The sequence below is a fragment of the Mycena indigotica genome (genome assembly GCF_014461135.1).
Source record: "Mycena indigotica strain 171206Taipei chromosome Unknown Mind.scaff0002, whole genome shotgun sequence".
Lineage (NCBI taxonomy): Eukaryota > Fungi > Basidiomycota > Agaricomycetes > Agaricales > Mycenaceae > Mycena > Mycena indigotica.
In genome coordinates, this window is record NW_023503001.1 from 3261604 (window position 1) to 3283874 (window position 22271).

A 22271-nucleotide genomic window follows, 5' to 3' on the forward strand; every position below is an offset into this window, starting at 1 on the left:
TGCTGGACTTGTTCTATCATCATCTTGTGTACAGGCCAACAGCGAAGCAGTCCAAGGGTGACATCATCCACAAAAATCTCACCACGGAACTTGCTCGCCGCGGCGGAACAATTCAAAGAGAATACCCTTTTGCTTACTCAGTCAATGACAAAACACCCAGGCCGCAGGTAGCTGTCTCCCTCCGCTCCCATGGCCAAGTCTGAGCACGCAGAAGATTCTCGCTCGCCATCCCGTGGCTCTAGTGGATCATCAACCGAGGCTGTGACTGAGGAAAAACCAGGCTTGAAATCAACACTTGTGTACGAAAGGTCTTGGTGAGTTGATGTTGGCAGACACGCCATCCAGCTGTTCAATTACGTGCTTTAGGTATTCTCGCGTTCCGTTCACCTCCACCAAGCCACCACCACCTCCCAGCGGAACTTTAGACGACGCTGCACTCTCTCCAGAGGTCAACGCTGCTTGGTATAATATTCTATTTTTCGGTTGGATCACGCCCTTGTTGTCTCTCGGTGCGTCATACGCAGTACATACTAACCTCGAGATTTGATTAACCCATCAACAGGATATGCTCGACCACTAGAGGCCACAGACCTGTACAAGCTTGGCGACGACCGCGCCTCCCTCCGCATTTCCCAAAAAATCAACGAGTCCTTTGACCGCCGGCATCAGGCAGCAACTGAATACAATGCTCGTCTTGCTGCTGGTGAAATTACTCCGTCGCTTTGGCTGGTTCTATCGTGGTCCCTTCGGGGAAATCGCGCCGAACGCCGTAAAAAGTGGCAAGAAGTTGGAGGACGCCGCAAAGCGAGCCTCGTTTGGGCAATCAACGACAGTGTCAAGTACTGGTTCTGGTCAGGAGGAATACTGAAAGTTATTGGAGACACTGCACAGATAACCTCTCCGCTAGTCGTCAAGGTGCGTATACCCAGTTGATGCCGGGCTGGACTGATTTGTACCCTCCAGGCAATAATCCAAGTACGACATATAAATTGTCCCTTGCAAGTATTCGTTTGACCACATCCATCTAGTTTGCTACGACATCTTATACGGCTCATCGCACTGGCCAACAAGCCCCGCCGATTGGCCATGGCGTCGGCCTAGCAATAGCATTGTTGTTGATGCAGTGGATTGGCGCACTTTGCCAACACCACTTTTTCTATAGGGCAATGTCGACCGGCGTACTTGTCCGAGGCGGACTAATCACAGCAATCTATTCAAGGTCTTTGAGGCTTACCTCTCGGGCTCGGTCGACCCTACCGAACGGCAAACTTGTTAACCACATTTCCTCCGATGTTTCGCGTATCGACTTCTGCGCAGGTTTCTTCCACATGGTATCATGATACTTCCCCACCAAAGCGTTTATTCTCTGATTATATAATAGTCTTGGTCAGCACCGATCCAAATGATAATATGTCTGATTCTTCTGGTTCGTGTGGTTTTTCCGGCGCGTCTCATCTATATTTTTAACCCCTGCACACTTAGCTCATTAACTTGGGACCGAGTGCAGTAAGTGCAGTCTGTGAGGATGCACGCATCTCATTTTTTTTTTTAGCTTACGGGCTTTGCTTTCTTCATTCTGGCTACCCCCGCCCAAACAATGGCAATGAAACAACTGTTCAAATTCCGACAGAAGTCCATGAACTGGACTGACAAGCGCACCAAAGGGCTTCAGGAGATCCTAGGAGGGATGAAGATCATCAAGTTATTCAACTGGGAAGCACCGTTCCTTCAGCGCATTAGCGGCTTTCGACGCAATGAAATGGGGTATTTATCCTGCTGTTGCACATGCAATCTTCACTGACAGTGCCTAGTTACATTCGCTCCCTGTTACTCCTCCGATCTTCTTTGAATGCTCTAGCCATGGCCATGCCGGGTAAGCCTTTGCTCGGGTTTATATTCCCCCATTAAAACTGTGCAGCCCTCGCCTCCGTTCTGTCGTTTGTTACATACTCCTTGACGGGACATTCTCTTGAACCATCTGTCATTTTCGCGTCGTTGACCTTGTTCAATCTGCTGCGATTGCCTCTGATGTTGTGAGTAAACCATATCTGCTTTTCCATGCATCACTGTCTCACTGGCACTCCCTAGTTTGCGTGAGTCACAACAAAATTATGTGTTGAATGTTGCTCACTATATTTCAAGCGGTGTCCTACAGCTCAATCGCGGATGCCCTCAATGCCTCTAATCGCCTGTATGACGTCTTTGTTGCGGAGACTTTCGATGGTGTTCAGATCATCCGTGATGACAAACTTGATGTGGCTGTTGAGGTTCATGATGCGACTTTCGAGTGGGACGGTCCACCGCCCGAAGCTGAAGACGGAAAGAAGAAGAAGAAACAGAAGAAAACAGCCGAACTTGCCAAGGCTGCCGCCAAAGCCGCAGAAATAAAGCCAGAGGATGTCAAGGTCTTCAAAATGTCAAATCTGTCCTTCACGGTTCCTCGAGGCAAACTCGTCGCCATAGTGGGAGCGGTGCGTCCTGTCCTCCGCCTTCCATCCAGACTACCTTACTCTTCTCAGGTCGGCAGTGGCAAGACGTCATTGCTGCAAGGTATGATCGGTGAGATGCGACGAACCAGTGGGTATACAAAGTTCGGCGGTTCTGTTGGTTATTGCCCACAATCGGCATGGATTCAGGTACTCCACCTACCTCTCCAACTTTTGAAGTCTCACGTCTCGTTAGAACGCAACTATCCGGGACAATATCTGCTTTGGCTTGCCTGTAAGATTATCTTCCTGTGACCGTGATGTTGATACTCACTTCGACCTCAGTTTGACGAAGTCAAGTAAGCCTGTGCTTTCTTTCGTCCAAAAGCTAGTGATCAACTCGGCATAGATATTGGAAAGCTGTGAAGGACTCTTGTCTCGAGCCAGACTTGGAAATGCTTCCAAACGGGGACCTGACTGAAGTTGGCGAGAAGGTGAATCGGAAATACCATGACTTGATGACCAATTTGAACTTGTCCAGGGTATCTCTCTTTCAGGGGGCCAACGACAGCGCCTGAATATTTGCCGCTCCATCTACTCGGACACCGACATTCAAATTTTTGATGATCCACTCTCTGCACTAGACGCACATGTTGGCAAAGCTGTCTTCCACAATGTTCTCCAAAACACACTTTCTGGAAAGACTCGGATCCTCGTCACCCACGCATTGCACTTCCTGCCTTATGTCGACTATATCATTGCGCTTTCTGACGGCCGAATCGCGGAAAGGTACGCTGCATTTTTTGCTGCTAGCACTTTCTCTCACCGAAGCTAGCGGTACCTACGCAGAACTCATGTCTATCCAGGGGGAGTTCGCCAAATTTGTGACGGAATTTGGTTCAAATGAGAGTTCGAGGGACGACGGTGAGGTTGCAGAGAAGGAGGAAGAGGAGAAAGTTCCTGAAGCCACCGTCGCCAGGAAGAAAGCCGTAGCCGGAACTGCTTTGATGCAGGCTGAGGAGCGCAACATCGGTTCTATCAGTGGCAAAGTTTATGGTGCCTATATCAAAGCGGGCAATGGGACTTTTGTTGTTCCGCTCCTCATCGCTTCTCTCGTATTCCTCCAAGGAGCCAACGTAATGAGCTCTTATTGGCTGGTATATTGGCAAGAGGACAAGTTTAAGCGATCTGCTGGATTTTATGTGCGTCTCCTCTACAAGAAACGTCGCTTGCCCTGTTTCAACTGCTAACATTGCTTCAGATGGCGATCTACGCCGTCTTAGGTGTCTGTCAAGCTATCGCCATGTTCTTTGTGGGTGCCTCGTTTGCGTTGCTCACTTTTGCTGCATCGCAAAATTTGCACAAGGTATTTGTCCATTCTGAACTGAGATAATGATGAATCGTTCACAGGGTGCTTTGAAACGGGTCATGTACGCTGTACGCACTCCAATTGTTTCCTCGTTTCCATAAAAACTGAAGCTCAATAGCCCATGTCCTTCTTTGATACTACGGTTTGTTGTCTCTTTATGGTGTGTTAGTGTGTCTCAATGTTTATTAGCCTCTTGGTCGTATCATGCATCGTTTCACCAAGGATATCGATACAATTGGTATGTCCAATCACGTGGCCTTATTAGGTGCTTACGTCAACATTCAGATTCTACCCTCGGGGATGCGTTGAGAATGTTTGCCGCCACCGCGTCCAACATTCTCGGTGCAATCATCCTTATCGCCATCGTGGAAACCTGGTTCCTCATCGCTGTTGCATGCATTCTCCTCTTGTATTATTTTGCCGCCGCTTTTTATCGCGCAAGTGCCCGAGAAATCAAGGTATGGCAGTGTTTTGTCTTGAACAACGGGTTTTCTGAATGATTTGTGCAGCGTCTTGGTACCAGCAATCCTACCATAAAAACTGTGTGGGATCTAATACTCCACAGATGCGTTACTGCGTTCGTCCCTCTACACGCACTTCAGCGAGAGCTTGTCAGGATTGGCAACAGTGGGTCCTCACGAATGCATCCCACACGTGTTTTTGAAACATTGAACCAGATTAGAGCTTACGGTGTCTCCGAACGTTTCCTTCGTGACAATGAGCGTTTAATGGATACAGAGAATCGGTTAGTTTGGGCTCGACAGAACACTCGAATGACTGACATCTTCCAGAGCGTATTGGCTCTCAGTGACGAACCAGCGGTGGCTTGGAATCCGGTTAGATTTCTTAGGATCAGTTCTAACATTCGTCGTCGCAATGCTTGCTGTTGGGGCACGATTCAGCATTTCCCCGGCTCAAACGGGTAAATTCATCTATTCTCCCTCACCCGTGCTCATTGATATCCAGGACTTGTGCTATCGTACATCTTAAGCGTACAACAAGCGTACGTTCAACCCAGTTAGCCACTGATCTCTCGTCTGATTACTCGTTTAGGTTTGGTTGGATGGTCCGGCAAAGCGCAGAAGTTGAAAACGACATGAACTCTGTTGAACGAGTATTCCACTATGCGACAGAGGTTGAGCAAGAGGCTCCTGATGAAATTCCGGGTCGCAAACCAGCAGCTCCCTGGCCGGCGCAAGGCCAAATCGAGATGAAAGACATTGTTCTGAAGTACCGGCCCGGGCTCCCTGCGGTTATCAAAGGCACATTTTTTTGCTGATGTTTTCCTCTGAGCTTACTGTCTTGCAGGCTTGTCCATGACTGTTAAAGCCGGAGAGAAGATTGGGATTGTCGGACGGTGACTAAATTTTCTCTGGCTGAGACTTCACTGTTAAGAATGCTTAGGACCGGCGCGGGCAAAAGTTCCATCATGACTGCACTATTTCGGCTGGTAGAGCTTACATCTGGCTCAATTGTCATCGACGGAGTCGATATTTCTGAAATTGGTCTTGGTGACCTAAGAAGTGGGTTGGCAATTATCCCACAAGACCCATTGCTCTTCTCCGGCACTTTACGGACCAACTTGGATCCATTCAACTTGGCGGATGACGCAACGCTTTGGGATGCTTTGCGGCGGTCCTATCTAGTCGATACGCCCAAGCGCGAATCCACGTCGTCAGAACCGGGCACAGGGGCGAATACCCCCGTCAATAAATTTACTCTTGATACACCAATAGAAGACGAAGGGCAGAATCTGTCTGTTGGACAGCGCTCTTTGGTTTCGCTAGCCCGAGCACTGGTGAAAAATGCGAAAATCCTCGTTTTAGATGAGGCAACAGGTGCGTCTAGTGGCTTTTTTTTTGGTCATTTTACATAAATTGTTTCCCAGCGTCGGTTGACTATGAGACGGACCGAAACATTCAAGATACCATCGCGCACGAATTCCAAGACCGCACAATTCTGTGCATAGCACGTGAGTACTTGCGTACCACGGTTCCTTTCTTTCGTTAACTTGGCTGGTAGACCGACTTGCAACGATCATTTCATATGACAGAATTTGCGTTATGGACGCGGGTCAGATTGCAGAATTCGACACTCCTGCTAACCTGTACCAGCTACCTAACGGTGAGAATGATCAAAGTCGGTTTCTCTAGCTCTTCTTATTCAAAACACCAGGCATCTTCAGAGGAATGTGTGACCACTCCTCGATATCGCTTGACGACATTAGACTGGCCCGAAAGGTCAGGACGGGTGGAGATTGAACTCATGTAGCAACATTTTACTTACGATACAGCGACCTAGTTTGGCCTTAGACACGTGTAGCACGCTATAGACATTGTTTTCGCGTTCAGAGCGTGACCGTGATCATACTACCATTACCCATGCTCACTTTCACTCCATGACAACTGCATATTCCGTCGGCGCTCGCGTCTTTCTTGAAGACCCAGAACATGGCTGGATTCCCGCAGAAATATCGAGCTGCAAAGCGTCGGCCGATGGCTTGACGCTCGTCGTCACTAACGAGGGTGGCCAAGTTGCGCTTGATCAACAGTTTCTCTCAAAGAACTAACAAGTTGGCAGCAAACAACAGTAACTGGAAACGCCTCGACCTTGCCTCCTTTGCGCAATCCTCCCCTACTCGAAGCGGCAGACGATTTGGGTGCGTGGAGCTAACGCGATGTAGTTTGGGCTAATCCGCACTTTAGCAACGCTTTCTATTCTGAACGAGCCTTCCAGTTGCGTGTTTCGTCCCCCCACTCGCTTATATCTCATTTGTAGTTCTTCATGGGGTGCAGTCCCGGTACACGGAACGAAAAATTTATACCTTCAGCGGGTCGGTGCTTCTTGCGGTCAATCCTTTCGAACCAGTCCCGTTGTATACCCCAGAAATTGTCAAGAGCTATATTGGGCGAAGAAGAGGAGAACTGGAGCCGCATCTCTTTGCGATTGCAGAAGATGCGTTCGCAGCAATGTCGTTGGATGGGCATGGGCAAACAATCATAGTGTCCGGAGAGAGTGGAGCAGGGAAGACCGAGTCTGTGCGTCGCGAACCATTTTACTTGGAAGACGCCCAACTAATATGTGTTGAGGCCAAACTCGTCATGCGGTACATTGCCGCACCAAAGACACCAACTCTGAATCTTGACAAGAACTCATTCATAGAGGGAGCGAGTCTAGTGGAGCAACAGATTCAAGCAACGAATCCCATTTTGGAGGCATTTGGAAACGCCAAAACCACGCGCAACGATAATTCCTCCCGCTTTGGGAAGTATATCCAGGTGAGTAGTATGTTTTTGCCCAATATGCGTCGGGGTGTTAACTCGGGGTTTAGCTTCTATTTGATACCAACCGACACATTGTCGGCGCTCGTGTTCGCACCTACTTGTTAGAACGCTCTCGGTTGACATATCAGGCGCAAACGGAACGAAATTACCACATATTTTACCAGATATGTGCTGGTTTGCGTTCCGAAACTCTTGAGGAGCTCGGTTTGGAAGCGGACTACAGTAAATTCCACTACCTCAACCAAGGCGGGTTTTCGACAGTGGACGAAAGCGATCGTGACAAGTTTCATGCAATGCAGACCGCCCTCCGGATTATTGGGATAGATGAAGACCGACAGCAATCGATATTCCAACTCTTGGCAGCACTCTTACATCTCGGCGACATTAATGTCACTCAGACGCGTTCAGATGCTGCTATTGAAGAAGACGACCCTTCTATGGCGCGAGCGATGGAGTTTCTGGGCGTCGATCCTGTCAACTTTAGGAAATGGACCGTGAAGAAGCAAATAACAACTCGGTCAGAGAAGATCGTGACCAACTTGACTGCACCTCAGGCTGTGCAAGTGCGCGACAGCATAACTCGTTTCGTCTACGCTTGTCTGTTTGAATGGCTGGTGTTTTCTATCAACGAGAGCTTAGCAGGGCGTTATGGTGATGCGGCGACTCGTGCAGAGACATATATCGGAGTTTTGGATATATATGGATTCGAACATTTTGACAAGGTCTGGTGCTGGCCACTATGTTCTGGTGCCTATTCTAACGTTTTGCCAGAACTCCTTTGAACAGTTCTGCATCAACTACGCCAACGAGAAGCTCCAACATGAGGTGCCTTTCTTTCCAGATTGAGTACCGCCGACTTATCGATTTCTAGTTCAACACCTACGTCTTTAAACTGTCTCAGGACGAATACAAGGCAGAAAAAATCAGTTGGACGTTGATCGAATTCGAGGATAACCAGTCGGCCATTGACCTGATGGAAGGCAAAATTGGCATTTTATCGTTGCTAGACGAGGAATCGAGGCTACCACTAGGAACCGATGCTTCCTTCTTGCAAAAACTCAATGCTCAACTGGACAAACCAGCGAATAAAGCCGTCTACAAAATGCCTAAATTCGCCAACTCTGCGTTCACCGTCGCCCACTACGCATTGGATGTCACATACCAGGTTGATGGTTTCCTTGAAAAGAACCGCGACACTGTTCCCGAAGAGCATCTTGCGCTGCTCACCTCCTCGAGTAATCCATTCCTACGAGAAGTCCTTGACGTCGCTCTGCAACACCGTGAAGGTGGTGACGAAACCCATGCGGCTGATAGTTCGATTTCGAAGATTCCGGACCCTGGTAGAACCTCGTTGGTCGCAACCACTGCTCGCAGTACCGCAGTCAAGAAGCCGACGCTAGGATCGATCTTCAAAAGCTCATTGGGAACCTTGATGGAAATGCTTCGGATGACCCAAGTCCACTACATTCGTTGTATCAAGCCAAATCAACACAAGAAGGCTTGGGAGTTCAGCTCGTTACTCGTTCTTGCACAACTTCGTGCATCTGGCGTCCTCGAGACAATAAGAATCAGCACAGCAGGCTATCCGTCACGCTGGAAGTTTGAGGACTTTGCGCGGAGGTTTGTGGTTTTATTATATTTTTTTCAGTTGTCCTCTGACTGGGTAAAGGTACCATATGCTCATCAACTGGCGCGAGGGACCTTCCCTCATCAAGCGAGAGCAATACAAGCGTATCTGCGTACTTGTGCTTCTCAAAGCCAAGGTCGACAAGTCTCAGCATCAATTTGGCGAGACCAAGCTTTTCCTGCGGACAGGTGTTCTAGCAAATATTGAGACGTCGCGATCAGACAAGCTGAACGCTGTCCAATTCTTCCAAACAAATTTCCGAAGGATAATCGTGCTGCGACGACTGGCTTCATTCCGATCCACCGTTGTGGCTATCCAATCTCGTTGGCGAGGTGCGGTTGCTCGTCGTCAATTTCGCGCTGTCAAAGAAAAGGCGAGACAGGAGGCTGAAGCAGCAAAAGCAAGGAAAGCGGCGAAGGAAAAGGCGGAGAGGGAAGCAAGACGAAAGGCTCGTGAAGCGGGTCGTAAAACTCCCGTCTCGAATGGGACCTCGACACCCGAAAATGGTAGTCCCGGAAAAATACGACGCATGTTCTCGTTTGGAAGCAAAGAAAGGTCTTCGCTGACTGTTCCGGACATTTCAACTCCAGAAACTGGTGCTCCTGTTGGTCGGCGACCCAGCCGTCTTGAAGCTGCTGCGAAGCGACTTTCGAGACGATCCTGGTACGAAGACACAACGCCCGCACCAGCTGTCTCGACGCCATCAAATCGAGCGCTGTCACCCAGTCCAAACAACTTTACGACCCCAATCTACGACCAGTTCATGAAAAAGCGGCCACCGTGGAACTCGAGCACGAATATATCGCGCTGACGACTTGCTTTCCATTTTTACTTTTAGATGCTTCGAGTAATTCACAGCACATTTTACCATACCCTGTATATCTTGAATACGGACCTGAGGCGACTTTTTAAGAACACTTTTTAAGAACCATAGCTCCCTTGAAACAAGATGAGGAAAATATTGAGCAGCAGACGCAGAAAAAAAATACTGACCAAACTCCTCTGTCCACTTGGTATGCCCTTCCAGGTCCTTCTCCGTCACTGTTGGCCGGACATTTCCCAATGCATGAGAGAAGTCAGCCATCATCAGTACGGGGTCATATACTTCCTCCGGCTTGAGCTCTGCAAGACCCTTCTTAACCGCCCCTTCGTCGGTTTCGTGACAGGCTACCCACTGGACAACCGAATCCGCATTTGGAGGTAGAGCCTTGAAGTAGGATGTTGTCATCAGGTTTCGTATGGGCTGCATAAACGCGTCTTGAACGATCAGAGAAACATCTGCTCCAGAATAACCCTCTGTCTTCTGCGCCAGAAGTTCGTAGTCGGCGTCTGTGAGTTCTGACGGTGTGCCGCCGACATGCAACTTGAACATTTCCTTGCGGGCTTGACCATTGGGGAGTGGAATGTATATACGCCGTTCAAATCTACGCAGCTGAGCGATTATGTAAGAGGAGGGGCTTTGGAACAAACCTGCGCTTGATGCTCAAGTCAATTGCCCATGGAATGTTTGTGGCACCGATGACCAGGATTCCCGAGTCGTCTCTGCCTAATCCGTCCATTTGTACCAGGAACTCGGTCTTGAGGCGTCGAGTGGCTTCTGAATCACCGTCACCTCGCGCACCGGTGAGCGAGTCGACCTCGTCGATGAAGATGACCGTCGGACGCATCTCCCGTGCCATTTCAAACAGATGGCGAACCAATCTGGGGGTCAAGGTGAGCGAGAGTGGCATGAAATGAAAACAACTCACTTCTCTGACTCCCCTTGCCATTTGCTCACGATGTCGGTCGAGCTGATGCTGAAAAAGGTGCTCTTGGCCTCGCTTGCTACTGCTTTTGCCAGATGGCTTTTCCCCGTTCCCGGGGGGTCCATAGAGTAGTATCCCTTTGACCGGCCGTCGTCGTCCAGCAAAAAGATGCGGAAACATCATGGGGATGACAACGGCCTCCTTGAGGGCCTGCTTTGCTGCTTCCAGTCCAGCGATGTCATCCCAAGTAACAGTAGAAGCACTGGAGCCAGAAGTACTGATGATCGCCTCTGCGAGACCAGCACGAAGTTTCTTGGTTTCGGGATCGTCCGTTGCATCCGTCCTTCGGCCAAAACATGAGAAGCAAGATTCTAAAGATATCAATGGCATACTGTTTGACTGCTCGCGCTGCTGATACGGTGGGAGAAGGAGGCGACAGCGTTTTCTTCAAAATCTCAGCACGAGCGAGGTAGTCGTCAATTTTCGAGCGGATGAGGATCTTGAACTGCTCATTCTTCTCGTCTGTCGCCAATATAGTCAGCAGGAAATGAGAGAGAAGAGAGTCGGACGGACACTTCAACGCCAGCATAAAATAATCCAACGCGTCCATGTAGTCTTTGCATGCTTGCTGGTGGTTTTGAGCCTTGTCGTGCTGGATGGCCCTTTCCACAATCTCGATTGCTTTCTGTGGATATATTATTAGGGCCGGAAGTTTTATGGAGAAAGCGGACGTTTAAACTTGTCTGGGGAGACATTGTATGCGTTCCATTTCCTCTCTCTCTCTCTCTGTCTTTTTATGCAGAGAGCGGCGTAGTTAACGCAGCCATTCGATGACTCTCATACTGCGGGCTGATGATAGTCGGAATCAAGTGTCACACTGAGAACTTTTTCCCTGCGCAATGGCGAAACAGCTTACTATCCAAGTATCTATCTATGGCTAGTGCGCGTATTCAACTTGGAACTCAAGTCGTGGTCGATATCAATGTCGTAGTAACGAGCATCGTTGTGATGTTCTCCTCAAAAAAGACCTCCCCGAACAAGCCCAAAGTAACCTGGTTGTTCTTGACGGATGGGCTCAAAAATCGGTCATGGCTATTGGGTTCGACATGAAGCATTCCCAACGCTGGCTGTGTGAGATATGTGGTGAGATTTGCATTGAAGACACCTGCGAATAAACAAATCCCAACCTTGTTGTTGAAAGGGGATCCAGCGCGAGAGGTCGTCCTCGATCCAAAGCCGAATCTACGATTGGAGGACCCGGTCGTAACCTTGAATGTGAGCCAACCAAGTGCAGAAGGATCAAACTCTTTAATATTGTCGCAGATGCACCAGCTTTGTGAAGCTCAAGGCGGTCCTTGCCACTCTGCGGTCCATGAACTCATTCGTAAGCAAGCCTTGGCGGCAGGCTCACCGCCCTCAGGTCTACAACAACCAAATGCTACTACTGCACCCCTCGCTGGATCCTGTGCGAAATGTCAACGAGAAGAAACGTCAATGAGTCGATGTAGTCGATGTAAACTGACGCGGTAAAGCTTAAGTTCTTGACCTTTAATGTTGTGTTTAACTCTGGTGTCAAGGTATTGCAGGTTAGTCTCTTGCGATAAAACGAATATAACCTCACTGGTCGGTGTAGCGTCGCATGCCAAACACAAGATTGGTCGAGACATAGCAAGGTTGTTGTGTATATCCTCTTCTTCTTCTTCTTCTCGCAGTTCTAATATTTTTTTCTAGACTTGCAAAATGATCAAAGAGGTCTCTTGGACCGATGGCGGAGTAGAGCCAGAGGTGACTTTGGGAATGCCAGGAGCATTTAGTTGAAATACTGTTACAATAAGGCAGACCTGTCCCTACATACCCCTTTCTTAATTTTTCGACCTTTTTTGGACTTCACTGGTCGGTGTAGCGTCGCATGCCAAACACAAGATTGGTCGAGACATAGCAAGGTTATTGTGTATATCCTCTGCAGTTTTAATATTTTTTTTTAGACTTGCAAAATGATCAAAGGGGTCTCTTGGACCGATGCCGGGTCGGCGGATGTAGAGCTGGAGGTGACTTTGGGGATGCCAGAAGCATTTAGTTGAAATACTGTTTAACTCTGTTAACGCGCTGCCTTAAGAGTTGGCTTTCAAATTTACTAGAAACACGAATTGCTGACAGTTCTCCCTACACGGTAATCTGGATCCCAGAATTTTTCGACTTTTTTGGACTTAGTTTTTTTTTACTGCGGTTACCTAGCCCTTTTGAACCTATAACATCTCCTCGATGGTGTATCGGTAACATATGAGCTTCTCATTGTATTGATTACGTAATGGTCGCTCGAGCGCGGGGTTCGATTCCCCGTCGGGGAAAACTTTTGTTGGGCGGGAAAGCTGCTTTTTTCGGTCGAAGTTACGATCACGTGAGCGTGTCATACGTGCACCGCCACTACACCATCGAGGGCGATCCAGACCTTTGACATGTAATTCGTGTGGCTGTTGAGCTCCTCCGCTGTTGATGCTCACAAAAGGATGGCCTCCGTCCAATCTCTAGTACGTCGAGACGTCCAGGTAGAATCGCAAGAAAGTGGTTGTACAACATTATTACAGGACAGTTATTGGTTTCATCTATTTGTTTCCTTCAATTCAAGCCTTACTCCGCGCGTCGCCCTTGGCCTTGGCCGGTTTGGTTGGTTGGGTTGGTTGGTAGGGCATAGAGACCTCAAAGGCGCCGAGGGGGACTCCGTTGAAACTCTCGCGGGGAGCATTGGCGACGACGTTCACTCGCATACGTTGTGGAATATTATTCGCTTCGACTTCGGTGGGGCGCACTGCTCTGGGGGCCATGGCGCCGAATGGGGAGTAGAGAGCATGCATGCTGCGACTGGCAGGGCGAGGCGTCACCAGGCGAGGGAGAGAACGGAGGGCGAGTGAAGACATGGTGGTTCGTTTCCAAGAAAGCGACGGCTCGGCGGTGCTTATATTCGGCTCCAAATATTTATGAAATGGGTCGATTCCAGAACGTTGGGGAACGGATAACCATTTTGGTGGGGTGACAAGCTGTAAGCGGCGTTTACACGGACGTAAAGAGTACTCTACACATTCAAGTTCCAGTTCTAGGTCAAACTACGCCATACTCGCCATGCTCTAGATGGAAGAAGGTTCTGTAAAGTACTGTCTTGTGGTCGATGGCTGGACCACAGGCTGGGCAACTTTGGGCTTCGGCCGATGAGTGTCAACAGCAGTGATCGGAAGTGCGTAACTAGGCTTGGTCAGCGCAAACCCTCCGAGAAATAAAACAACCGCTCACCGTTCCTCGTCGCAACCGTAGGCTTTGGGAGTGAGCTTAATCACAGTATGTAGCGGGATTTTAATGTAAGGAAGATCGTCTTGTGACAGGTGGTGAAAGTATGCATATCTAGAAGAAGAGCGTGAATATAGCAAAAAAAAAACCACCGTTGCTCAAACTCACAAACAACGCAAAATAGCCTGATGTCCGATGATGAGGATGTTTTCCTGTCGCTCCAGCTCCATAATGACTGGTTCCAATCGGACAACAACATCGCGATATGATTCCCCGCCACGATAGCGATAGTTGAACTTGTCTTCATCGCGGTTCGCAAAGTCATCGGGGTAGGCTTGCTGTGGAAAGTTGCAAGTTCGTGGTAAGTAAAAAAACGAGCAGAAATACCTCGATCTCCTCATATGTCATTCCATCGCAAACACCAGCGTCCAGTTCATCCAATGACTTCCATGTCAGCTTTGTAAAGTCCAGCAATTCCGCTGTCTGGATCGTTCTTCTGAGGGTCGACGTCCAGACCGTCAATTGTGCGTCGCCCACGTTGTCTTTAATCAAAGCAGGCAATGCTCTGGCATACTCCATGCCGCGGGGGGACAGAAGGGAGTCGCCACCAAGCTTGCCTTCGACGTTGTATTGACTTTCTCCATGCTAAAAAATGAGTAAAGTGACAGAAAATGTAAAAAAATATATACCCTAGATAAGTAGATGCTGCGCGGGTTAAGATGTAGATTCATGAGGTAAAATGCGATTCGACTGGAGAGGTAACCGTTTATTCGAGAAACAGTTACCTCCTTCCCCACATTCGTGATGCGGAGATAGGACAAGTGCGGCTCGGTGATAGTTTCGTAGACCTTCTCATATTCGTGGATGCGGCGGATGAAGTCGGCTTTGGCCTTCTCCGGATGCAGGTCTTTGTAGTCCGGGTCCCCCGAACTGACTTTAAGCGCAATGTTAGCCGCAATGACGGCAGGATCGTCGCACAACGATTCGAGAAAAATCAACATCATCTCCGGCTCCTTTGCAACACGGGCTTCGATCTTGGCTCTCCGCGCTCGTGTACTGTTGGTTGCATCTAAAGGCCACTTAGCGGAGATTCCATCTTATGAAAAGTGTGCAAACCGTGAATTCCGACATTCCCGCCGTCTTTAAGCCACTTGATGAGCATTTCTAAACTATCTTCCGCGAGCCGATCTCGCGACAGGGTTCCTTCAGCGTTGTCTTGACTGAAGAAAATAGCACTATGGTCTTCCTTGACGCCACTCCTTGACATCACCGGTGAGAAACCAGAACACAACCGGGAAATAAACATTACTCTTGAGCCCTTTGCCTAGCTCTCGTCCGTCTTAGTTGTCCCACATTGAACACCTGGGAAAAGAAAAGAAAAGGTTGATATGAGATTGAATAGACCTAACCTTGACATCGTATTCGAGCCACTTTTCCAGTTGTTTGGTCAGTAACAAGGACAACCAAAAAGACATATACTTTGAGGTATATCATGAGCTTGTTGCTCAGATAGGACTTTCCCCTCGCTGGAAGCCCGACCTAGATCCCCCATTATCACGCGGTCGTCTAGGTTCACGGAACCACAAACCATCGCAAGTACAATTTTGGACTCGGAGTAATCCGGTTTCGCGACTGGTTATTCAGATAAATACCGTTGATTCTTTGTTTTGCTGGAAGTTAATACCCTTCTTGCCGATGCCCTTGACTGATTGAGGTGGAGTAGGGGCTTGTGAGCCCTTGCGGCTAACGTTTGTAGACTCATCAAACTGCTTCAGCCTTGAGGCGGTAGATTACGATCTAGGCATGAGAGAGAGAAACGTTGCACCACGAACTTGGAACCCTGGAGTCCGCTTGCCAAGAAGGCAGCTGGTGGAATGTTGGGTGAAAGGGGAATAGGATGGGACAGATCGCCGTGGGCTTGCATAGTTTGAAGAACATCCGCAGCGCGAGTGAGGTCTTGTCCGACCTTGCTTGATGGATTGGTCGCCGCCATATGTTATAAGTATCTGAAGTGTGGTGGGAAGAAAATAACCCAAAGCCGGACAAATCTCGTGACAATGACGGTTGTTCCGCTTACAGTCACAACCTGACGCGCCCCCGTTGTTGGCGAGAGTGTTCTAAACAGATCTCTCTTTTTTTTTGGACAGCCCTCCGATGCAACCCCTTCATTTTAGAATTCCTGCGCGAGGCACCCTGCACTCCCACACCTGACGCAAAGTCCACGCGTCGATGTCATATTCTCCGCCAACATCGCTGGGCTTTGGGCCACGATGTTAACGCCAGCAGTGTTATCTGTTGCCTCATCTCACTACTACTCGACAATCTGACGTCGTCGCCCTGACCTCCTTGGCCGTGCATGTTTTTCTCTCTCCCGCCATTCAAAAAGAAGCTGCCGTCTGCGACCGAATCTCACTTTGTTTCTTTCGGCCCCGCCTTGCGGTCATGCTCGGCGAGCACTCACTATAAAGGCCGAGTGTCTCCACCAGCATTCCTTTCTTCCTTCTTGGCTGTGTCCCTAGAATTCGAGGCAGTCGTCTCCCGGATCCGATACCATCATCTTTCTCAAACAGGAAAACAGTCAATTGTCGTCTTTACGGCAGTGCCCGTACTAGGCCTGTAAATACGAATGCTGTATCCGCGGTCTGCCATACTGACTGACTCGTTGTAGTTGTGTTGTTAAAAAGGCCCAGGATCTCTGACTCGCAGCGCGCTCTCTCACGCGGGTCGAGCCAACTACTTAACACGAGGCTGTTTGCGACTCCCCCCGCCATCTCTACAACCATGCCTTTCACTCCCATGATCATTGTCGTCATTTCTGGATTGGTACGTGACTCTTATCTCTTTGTTCTTCTTCTCAATCGATGTAGACAACCCATGCGCTCTTCAATCGCATAGAGCCCCGTACCGCGCCTGCATTTGCCGCTCTCCTCCTCCTACCCCCACTTCTTCTGTTTTGTTTGATTCCCTTAACGCTGGTCTCCATTCTCGCGTTTTACCTGGCTCTGTCTGCCTCGGTGATCTTATACCGAATCTCGCCTTTTCATCCACTCGCATCCTATCCCGGGCCATTCATAGCCCGCATTTCGAAACTATGGCTGGCTGCGATCGCGATGAGCGGCAAACAGCATGTCTATTACCGCGACCTCCATCGACGTTATGGCGATGTCGTTAGAGTTGGTAAGAACATCTATCCTTCGCTGGTTCTTTGACTTTTTAACTCTGAATAGGTCCTAATGAACTGTCATTTGCCAGCACATCCGCCATAACACCGATGCTTGGGACAAAGGGCATGCCCAAATCATCATGTCAGTGAGGTTTGACTGAACGAAGATCACATCTAATGTTGATCTCAGGGTGGGATGGGCGCATGCCAGAAAACAAGAATGTGCGATCCTTACTGGCTCTTCGGGACCCTGAAGAGCACAGCCGGCGACGACGTATCTGGAACAGAGCCTTCAGCACTATTGCACTCAAGGAATATGACTCTGTTGTTCGCAACCGTCTTGCACAGCTTGGAGAGGCTCTCAACGAAAACTGTGGAAAGACAGTTGACTTGTCTCAATGGTTGGGTCGTTTCACGTACGTCTGCCGATTATCAGGACCTCACTAGCTGACTTGATATCTCTAGGTACGATGTAATGAATGACATCGTGTGAGTTTGGGCATCGAACCAGTCGCAACGTCTGCTAACAACTCTTGTACAGATTTGGTGGTGGTGTGGAGCTGATGCGGGATGGCGACAAGGATGGACTGTATGCTATGTTTGAAGCCTTTCTTCCGTACGTCTTGACTCTACTTCTCTTTCTTGTATGGAAATAACTCATATTCTCAATTAGGATGGCTCTGCTCATGGGACATCTCCCTTGGCTGGGCGAACTGACAACCTGGATTCCCGGCTTTGCTCGAGGTGTCAAGAAGTTCAGGGCATTTGCTATCAGCTGTGCGATTGGGCGAAAGACTCATGGGTCACCCCGAAAAGATATTTTTTATCACCTGGTAAAACTTTTAGTTGCCCGCTGTGAACGATCGAACTCACATGCACCATAGATCGACGAAGCTGGCTTGGAATCAGAGCCTCCTTCTCTCGCACAAGTTATATCCGACAGCTCACCTGCTATCGCTGCGGGTGCTGAGACAACCTCGACAGCCCTTTCTAATCTATTCTGGCTACTTCTATGCAATCCCCTCACGTATTCACGACTACAAGCCGAACTCAACTCGGTTCATGAAGATCTTTTAGACTGCGAAACGCAGAAACGAATGGTTTACTTAAACGCCTGCATGTGAGTCATGATGTTTTTTTGTTCCTCTAGATTCGTGGCTCATGGTCTTTTGCAGAAATGAAACATTACGATTATATCCTGGTGTTCTGTCTGGAAGTGAACGGGCACCTCTTATCGGAAGCGGAGGTCATGCGATTGGATCCCAGTGGGTCGATAGTCATCTCCGTGACAAGCTTCTCTGACTTTGCACTCCCAGTTTTGTACCTGAGGGGACTGGTGCCGTGGTTCATTCATATACTCTGCAACGCGACCCACGATACTTCTCACCTTCTCCCGACTCCTTCATTCCGGAACGGTGGCTTTCGATCGAAGAACAACGTGGACTGAAGCCGGCTGTTTTCAAAAGCACCGACGAAATCATCCACGACCAGTTCGCCTTCATACCTTTCTCCTTTGGACCCGCCAATTGCGCGGGTAAGCAATTAGCTTACCAGGTCAGTCTGAGACTTGCAACTCGAATCCAACCAAAACTAATGAATTAATGCAGCAAATGCGCATGGTCATCTGCACTTTGATGTCTCGGTTTGAACTTCGTTTCGAAGACGGTTATGACGCTAGACTTTGGGAGGACAACTTGTGCGACTACTTTATTGCTCGCAAGGGAGAATTACCTGTTGTGTTGTCTCATCGGCAATGAACCCTTGAGTTTCTGCCCTTGTTAACTTATTCCAACGTGTATCTAGATTCAATGTATTTTGTACTAGAAAGGTTACATACTGCTCTGACAACAGAAGAAACGCGGGATTGGTCGATCAGGGTGCACTGGTAATTGCTGACATGCTGTACAGCAAATGGCTAAGGTGTAAAAGCCTGTTTATGGCTTGAAGTTTGAACGCTCTTCGTTCTGTTCGGGTGGTCGGCACACTTGCCGACCCTGATACTCTGGGGACACAAAAGCAGCGTGACATTTGTGACGTTCGCATCAAATCGTGCCGTCTCCTCTCCTTCTTTGGACCTCCCACTACCGCCTCTACGGTGGAATACCCAGACGTCAATGTCTACTCCCCATGTCATAGCCTCGAGCTCCTCCCACCCCACATCGACATCGACAACCTCCAATGGCATTGTTGGAAACCACTTTCGTGTGGGCAAGAAAATCGGAGAGGGCTCGTTCGGCGTTGTTTTCGAAGGTGTGTTTCTCCTTCTCGTCGTTCTTTGCCATTATAGAGCGGGAGACTTGGCTTTGTGGCTGCTTACACTCCATCGTGGGGGGATGGGACAACACCATCCTCTGTGTACACGCCAGGTGTCTCAGAAACGGAGACGTTTCAACTCTCCTACTTCCCTCAGAGTGGGAATACGCCATCATCGATCCAGAGGGACTACATAATACCTCTTGTTGCTCTCCCGCCGCCGTAGCACCAGCCCTGCGTTACCCACCATCATGACCATTCCTAATGTCGTTGGTTCACCTTAGGTACAAAGATGGTGTCCAATGTCCCAGTAGCCATCAAATTCGTGAGCTATTTCCCCGTGTTTTCACCGCCTATTGCCTGACTGTGTTTCGTCAGGAACCCCGCAAGTCGGATGCTCCACAACTACGAGACGAGTATCGTTCTTACAGAACTTTGAATGGAACTCGTCCGTCGTTTACTTATTTTCACTGCTGGCATGGTACTAATTGTTTTTTGGTTGTCGGTTATAGCCGGTGTCCCCCAAGTACATCATTTCGGGCAAGAGGGATTGCACAACGTTCTGGTAATTGACTTACTTGGCCCCAATCTCGAGGACCTGTTTGATATGTGCGGCCGCAAATTTACCATCAAGACCGTCTGCATGGCTGCAAAGCAAATGGTGCATTTGACGTTCGATCTGCGTCATTTTTTTTTTCTGAAACATTATACTTTCAGGTCACCCGCGTTCAAGCCATTCACGACAAGTCATTAATATACCGCGACATCAAGCCCGACAACTTCCTTATTGGCGTTCCCGGTACGAAGAATGCGAACACTATCCACATCATCGGTGAGTCCTGGCTCAATCAATCCAGCCATCAACAACCCATGCACCCACAGACTTCGGCATGGCCAAACATTACCGCGACCCCAAAACAAAGGTCCATATCCCTTACCGTGAACGCAAAAGTCTCAGGTATAGCTTTCTCTCCCATTATTTGACGGCACGCTAATGTCATGGCCAGTGGCACTGCGCGATACATGTCCATTAACACGCATCTTGGACGTGAGCAATCACGGCGAGACGATCTTGAGTCGCTCGGTCATGTGTTCATGTACTTTCTGCGGGGTGGTTTGCCATGGCAAGGTCTCCGTGCCGCCACCAACAAGCAAAAGTATGAGAAAATAGGCGAGAAGAAGCAAACAACGCCAATTTCCGAGCTGTGCGAGGGGTTCCCTGGTCCGTGTCATGTTGCTGGATCCGTTTAAGCCGCTTATCGCCTGTCATAGAGGAATTCGCCATCTACATGAACTACGTTCGTAAACTCGGGTTTGAAGAAACTCCGGACTACGACTTTTTGCGGGAGCTGTTTTCGAAGGTCTTAAAATCTGCTGGCGAAGAAGAGGATCTGGTGTTCGACTGGATGCTACTCAATGGCGGCAAAGGCTGGGAAGCCAATTCGCGCAGTGTATGCTTACTGCTTTCGATTACTGATGTGTTTCTCACCCTTTCTAGTCGCCCTCCGCTGCTCTGGCGCAAGCACATGCCAACGCCGCTTCACCACACGGCCAGCGTGCGGACCGAGAACATCGTCGCGAAAGGGAACGAGAAAGAGGGCACCGATCATCACGACAAGTGCCAGAAACTACCTCGCCTTCAACCCCACTTGTTTTAAGTCCGGCTCCTGCTCACGTCAACAAGACTCGTAGGGCAGCTGGGACACGGGAGAACAGCAATGGCAACATTGGTAGCGTCCAACCTCTTGCTCCTACGAGGAGGACGAGTCAACAAAATAATGCGCCATTAGCTCCTCATCCCTACGCCGCGGCCCCCAGTGGAAACGGCTATGCGAGTGCTCAAGGCGGTCCGATCACTCCATTGAGAGCCAGTAATGTGGGTCAATTCGGACGCCAATCACCCAGTCAATCACGAGGCCTGGGATTGAATGGAAACGCGATGAACGGAAACGGCTCGGAAAGCTTCCTGTACGGCCAGCAACAGGGCTCGGGCCAAATTGCTGTGGGCGGAACGGCGAGAATGGGGGTGTATGATCAGATGGAGCGTGTTGGCGAGCAGGACGAAGGTCATGGTCGCCGGAAAGGATTTTGGGCTTCGCTTTGTTGCAAAGCTTGACCTGTAAGACAGCAGCACAATATCTGTGACTCTAGAGGCTCAAACCATTGATAGCTTTTCGTTGGAGACGTCGACAAGAAAACCTACTCAACAACACGCTTAATCCTTCGGCACGCCTTGATTAAATTACACGCCCACACGCCCAATTCACGCATCCAACGGTCCTGAAACGCATACCACGACGACGACAAGACTGCTACATTCGCTCCTTCAACATCACCAGACTCTCCGGCTCGAAGCTGGACCGCACTAATGAGGCCTGAGGCCAGCGTTGTCACCGCATCTTATTCTTTGTATATTCACCCATCCGCTCTCAAGCATCCAAAAACTCTTTTGCATTTCTTAACAATGGCACTGCTACTTATTACCTCACGCTCCTTTTCAATCGATGTACTACTTAGCTCATTAATATTTTTTGGTCAAGTGTTTCTAATGGTACAAAAGGTTTCTATCATGCTCAGTCAAGAAGCAACATGCACAGGGACTTGCTCTCCCTCAATCTTGGGAATGATATTCGCATTCTCAAACAAAGTCTCCAGCTCTCCCGATTGGTGCACTGAAAAAAAGACAATTTCAGCGTTACAATGACCTGAGAGTGGAAAAGGACTTGCTTGAGAGGAGAATATCAGCACCACCAACGAATTCCCCGTTTACGTAGAGCTGAGGTATGGTCGGCCAGTCACTTTGATTACATCAGGAATTGACAAATGTCTGCTAAGTATACGCACGAGAACTCTTTGATTCCATTTCGCAGTTCAGGGTCGGCGAGGACGTTGTAGGTGACGACTTTCTCAGAAGGTACTTGTTGCAAACCCAAAATCTGAACCACGGCCCGAGAATAACCGCACTCTGGAGCAGCAGGAGAGCCCTTCATGAACAGAACAACAGGTGACCCAGAAACGGCCTGTTGTATCTTTGAGCGCGCTTCTTGGGATAAGAGTCGTGAGTTTGGAAGACGCATGAAGAGCGCTGGCCGAATGGATAGCATAGAGCGGAGCATGACGGAGGA

General features: G+C 49.1%; 8 protein-coding genes across 8 annotated transcripts; 5 read left to right on the forward strand and 3 right to left on the reverse strand.

The window, feature by feature from the left end:
- Positions 1-189: 189 nt before the first annotated feature.
- Positions 190-6056, forward strand: MIND_00220800 (ABC transporter protein; the record flags this gene model as incomplete). Its single annotated transcript, XM_037359098.1, has 33 exons — positions 190-314; positions 367-509; positions 563-915; positions 964-975; positions 1029-1331; positions 1382-1426; positions 1483-1506; positions 1553-1764; positions 1812-1873; positions 1919-2033; positions 2156-2471; positions 2520-2636; positions 2683-2721; positions 2772-2785; positions 2836-2920; positions 2968-3215; positions 3262-3628; positions 3688-3792; positions 3837-3863; positions 3914-3937; positions 3985-4033; positions 4081-4253; positions 4305-4311; positions 4361-4422; positions 4473-4540; positions 4587-4717; positions 4762-4798; positions 4849-5057; positions 5104-5152; positions 5200-5633; positions 5684-5767; positions 5818-5919; positions 5971-6056. The coding sequence occupies 33 exons, from the start codon at positions 190-192 to the stop codon at positions 6054-6056; spliced, it is 4227 nt and encodes a 1408-aa protein (XP_037224193.1).
- Positions 6057-6178: 122 nt separating this feature from the next.
- Positions 6179-9517, forward strand: MIND_00220900 (Myosin motor domain-containing protein; the record flags this gene model as incomplete). The annotated part of the gene is made up of 9 exons (XM_037359099.1): positions 6179-6328; positions 6376-6454; positions 6501-6530; positions 6574-6833; positions 6885-7073; positions 7127-7801; positions 7851-7904; positions 7951-8699; positions 8749-9517. The coding sequence occupies exons 1-9, from the start codon at positions 6194-6196 to the stop codon at positions 9515-9517; spliced, it is 2940 nt and encodes a 979-aa protein (XP_037224194.1). The 5' UTR covers positions 6179-6193.
- A 110-nt stretch (positions 9518-9627) lies between these two features.
- MIND_00221000 (AAA-domain-containing protein) lies at positions 9628-11206 on the reverse strand (the record flags this gene model as incomplete). Its single annotated transcript, XM_037359100.1, has 6 exons — positions 9628-9644; positions 9700-10130; positions 10177-10794; positions 10844-10973; positions 11025-11136; positions 11183-11206. The coding sequence occupies 6 exons, from the start codon at positions 11204-11206 to the stop codon at positions 9628-9630; spliced, it is 1332 nt and encodes a 443-aa protein (XP_037224195.1).
- A 144-nt stretch (positions 11207-11350) lies between these two features.
- MIND_00221100 (MYND-type domain-containing protein) lies at positions 11351-12195 on the forward strand (the record flags this gene model as incomplete). Its single annotated transcript, XM_037359101.1, has 7 exons — positions 11351-11391; positions 11443-11594; positions 11653-11726; positions 11775-11916; positions 12029-12037; positions 12085-12124; positions 12183-12195. The coding sequence occupies 7 exons, from the start codon at positions 11351-11353 to the stop codon at positions 12193-12195; spliced, it is 471 nt and encodes a 156-aa protein (XP_037224196.1).
- Positions 12196-13573: 1378 nt separating this feature from the next.
- MIND_00221200 (6PF2K domain-containing protein) lies at positions 13574-15723 on the reverse strand (the record flags this gene model as incomplete). The annotated part of the gene is made up of 12 exons (XM_037359102.1): positions 13574-13688; positions 13737-13844; positions 13899-14068; positions 14118-14375; positions 14420-14799; positions 14847-14989; positions 15040-15092; positions 15140-15160; positions 15210-15269; positions 15319-15362; positions 15415-15506; positions 15563-15723. 12 exons carry the CDS (start codon positions 15721-15723, stop codon positions 13574-13576), a joined length of 1605 nt encoding a protein of 534 aa, XP_037224197.1.
- A 788-nt stretch (positions 15724-16511) lies between these two features.
- MIND_00221300 (Protein kinase domain-containing protein) lies at positions 16512-18650 on the forward strand (the record flags this gene model as incomplete). The annotated part of the gene is made up of 11 exons (XM_037359103.1): positions 16512-16553; positions 16598-16907; positions 16958-17035; positions 17084-17309; positions 17359-17382; positions 17435-17509; positions 17567-17726; positions 17778-18013; positions 18069-18158; positions 18210-18447; positions 18501-18650. 11 exons carry the CDS (start codon positions 16512-16514, stop codon positions 18648-18650), a joined length of 1629 nt encoding a protein of 542 aa, XP_037224198.1.
- A 357-nt stretch (positions 18651-19007) lies between these two features.
- Positions 19008-21262, forward strand: MIND_00221400 (Kinase-like protein; the record flags this gene model as incomplete). The annotated part of the gene is made up of 9 exons (XM_037359104.1): positions 19008-19143; positions 19431-19471; positions 19525-19594; positions 19659-19807; positions 19864-19978; positions 20029-20104; positions 20154-20368; positions 20419-20597; positions 20645-21262. 9 exons carry the CDS (start codon positions 19008-19010, stop codon positions 21260-21262), a joined length of 1599 nt encoding a protein of 532 aa, XP_037224199.1.
- Positions 21263-21723: 461 nt separating this feature from the next.
- On the reverse strand, positions 21724-22262 carry MIND_00221500 (Glutaredoxin; the record flags this gene model as incomplete). The annotated part of the gene is made up of 3 exons (XM_037359105.1): positions 21724-21818; positions 21874-21944; positions 21991-22262. The coding sequence occupies 3 exons, from the start codon at positions 22260-22262 to the stop codon at positions 21724-21726; spliced, it is 438 nt and encodes a 145-aa protein (XP_037224200.1).
- Positions 22263-22271: the final 9 nt, after the last annotated feature.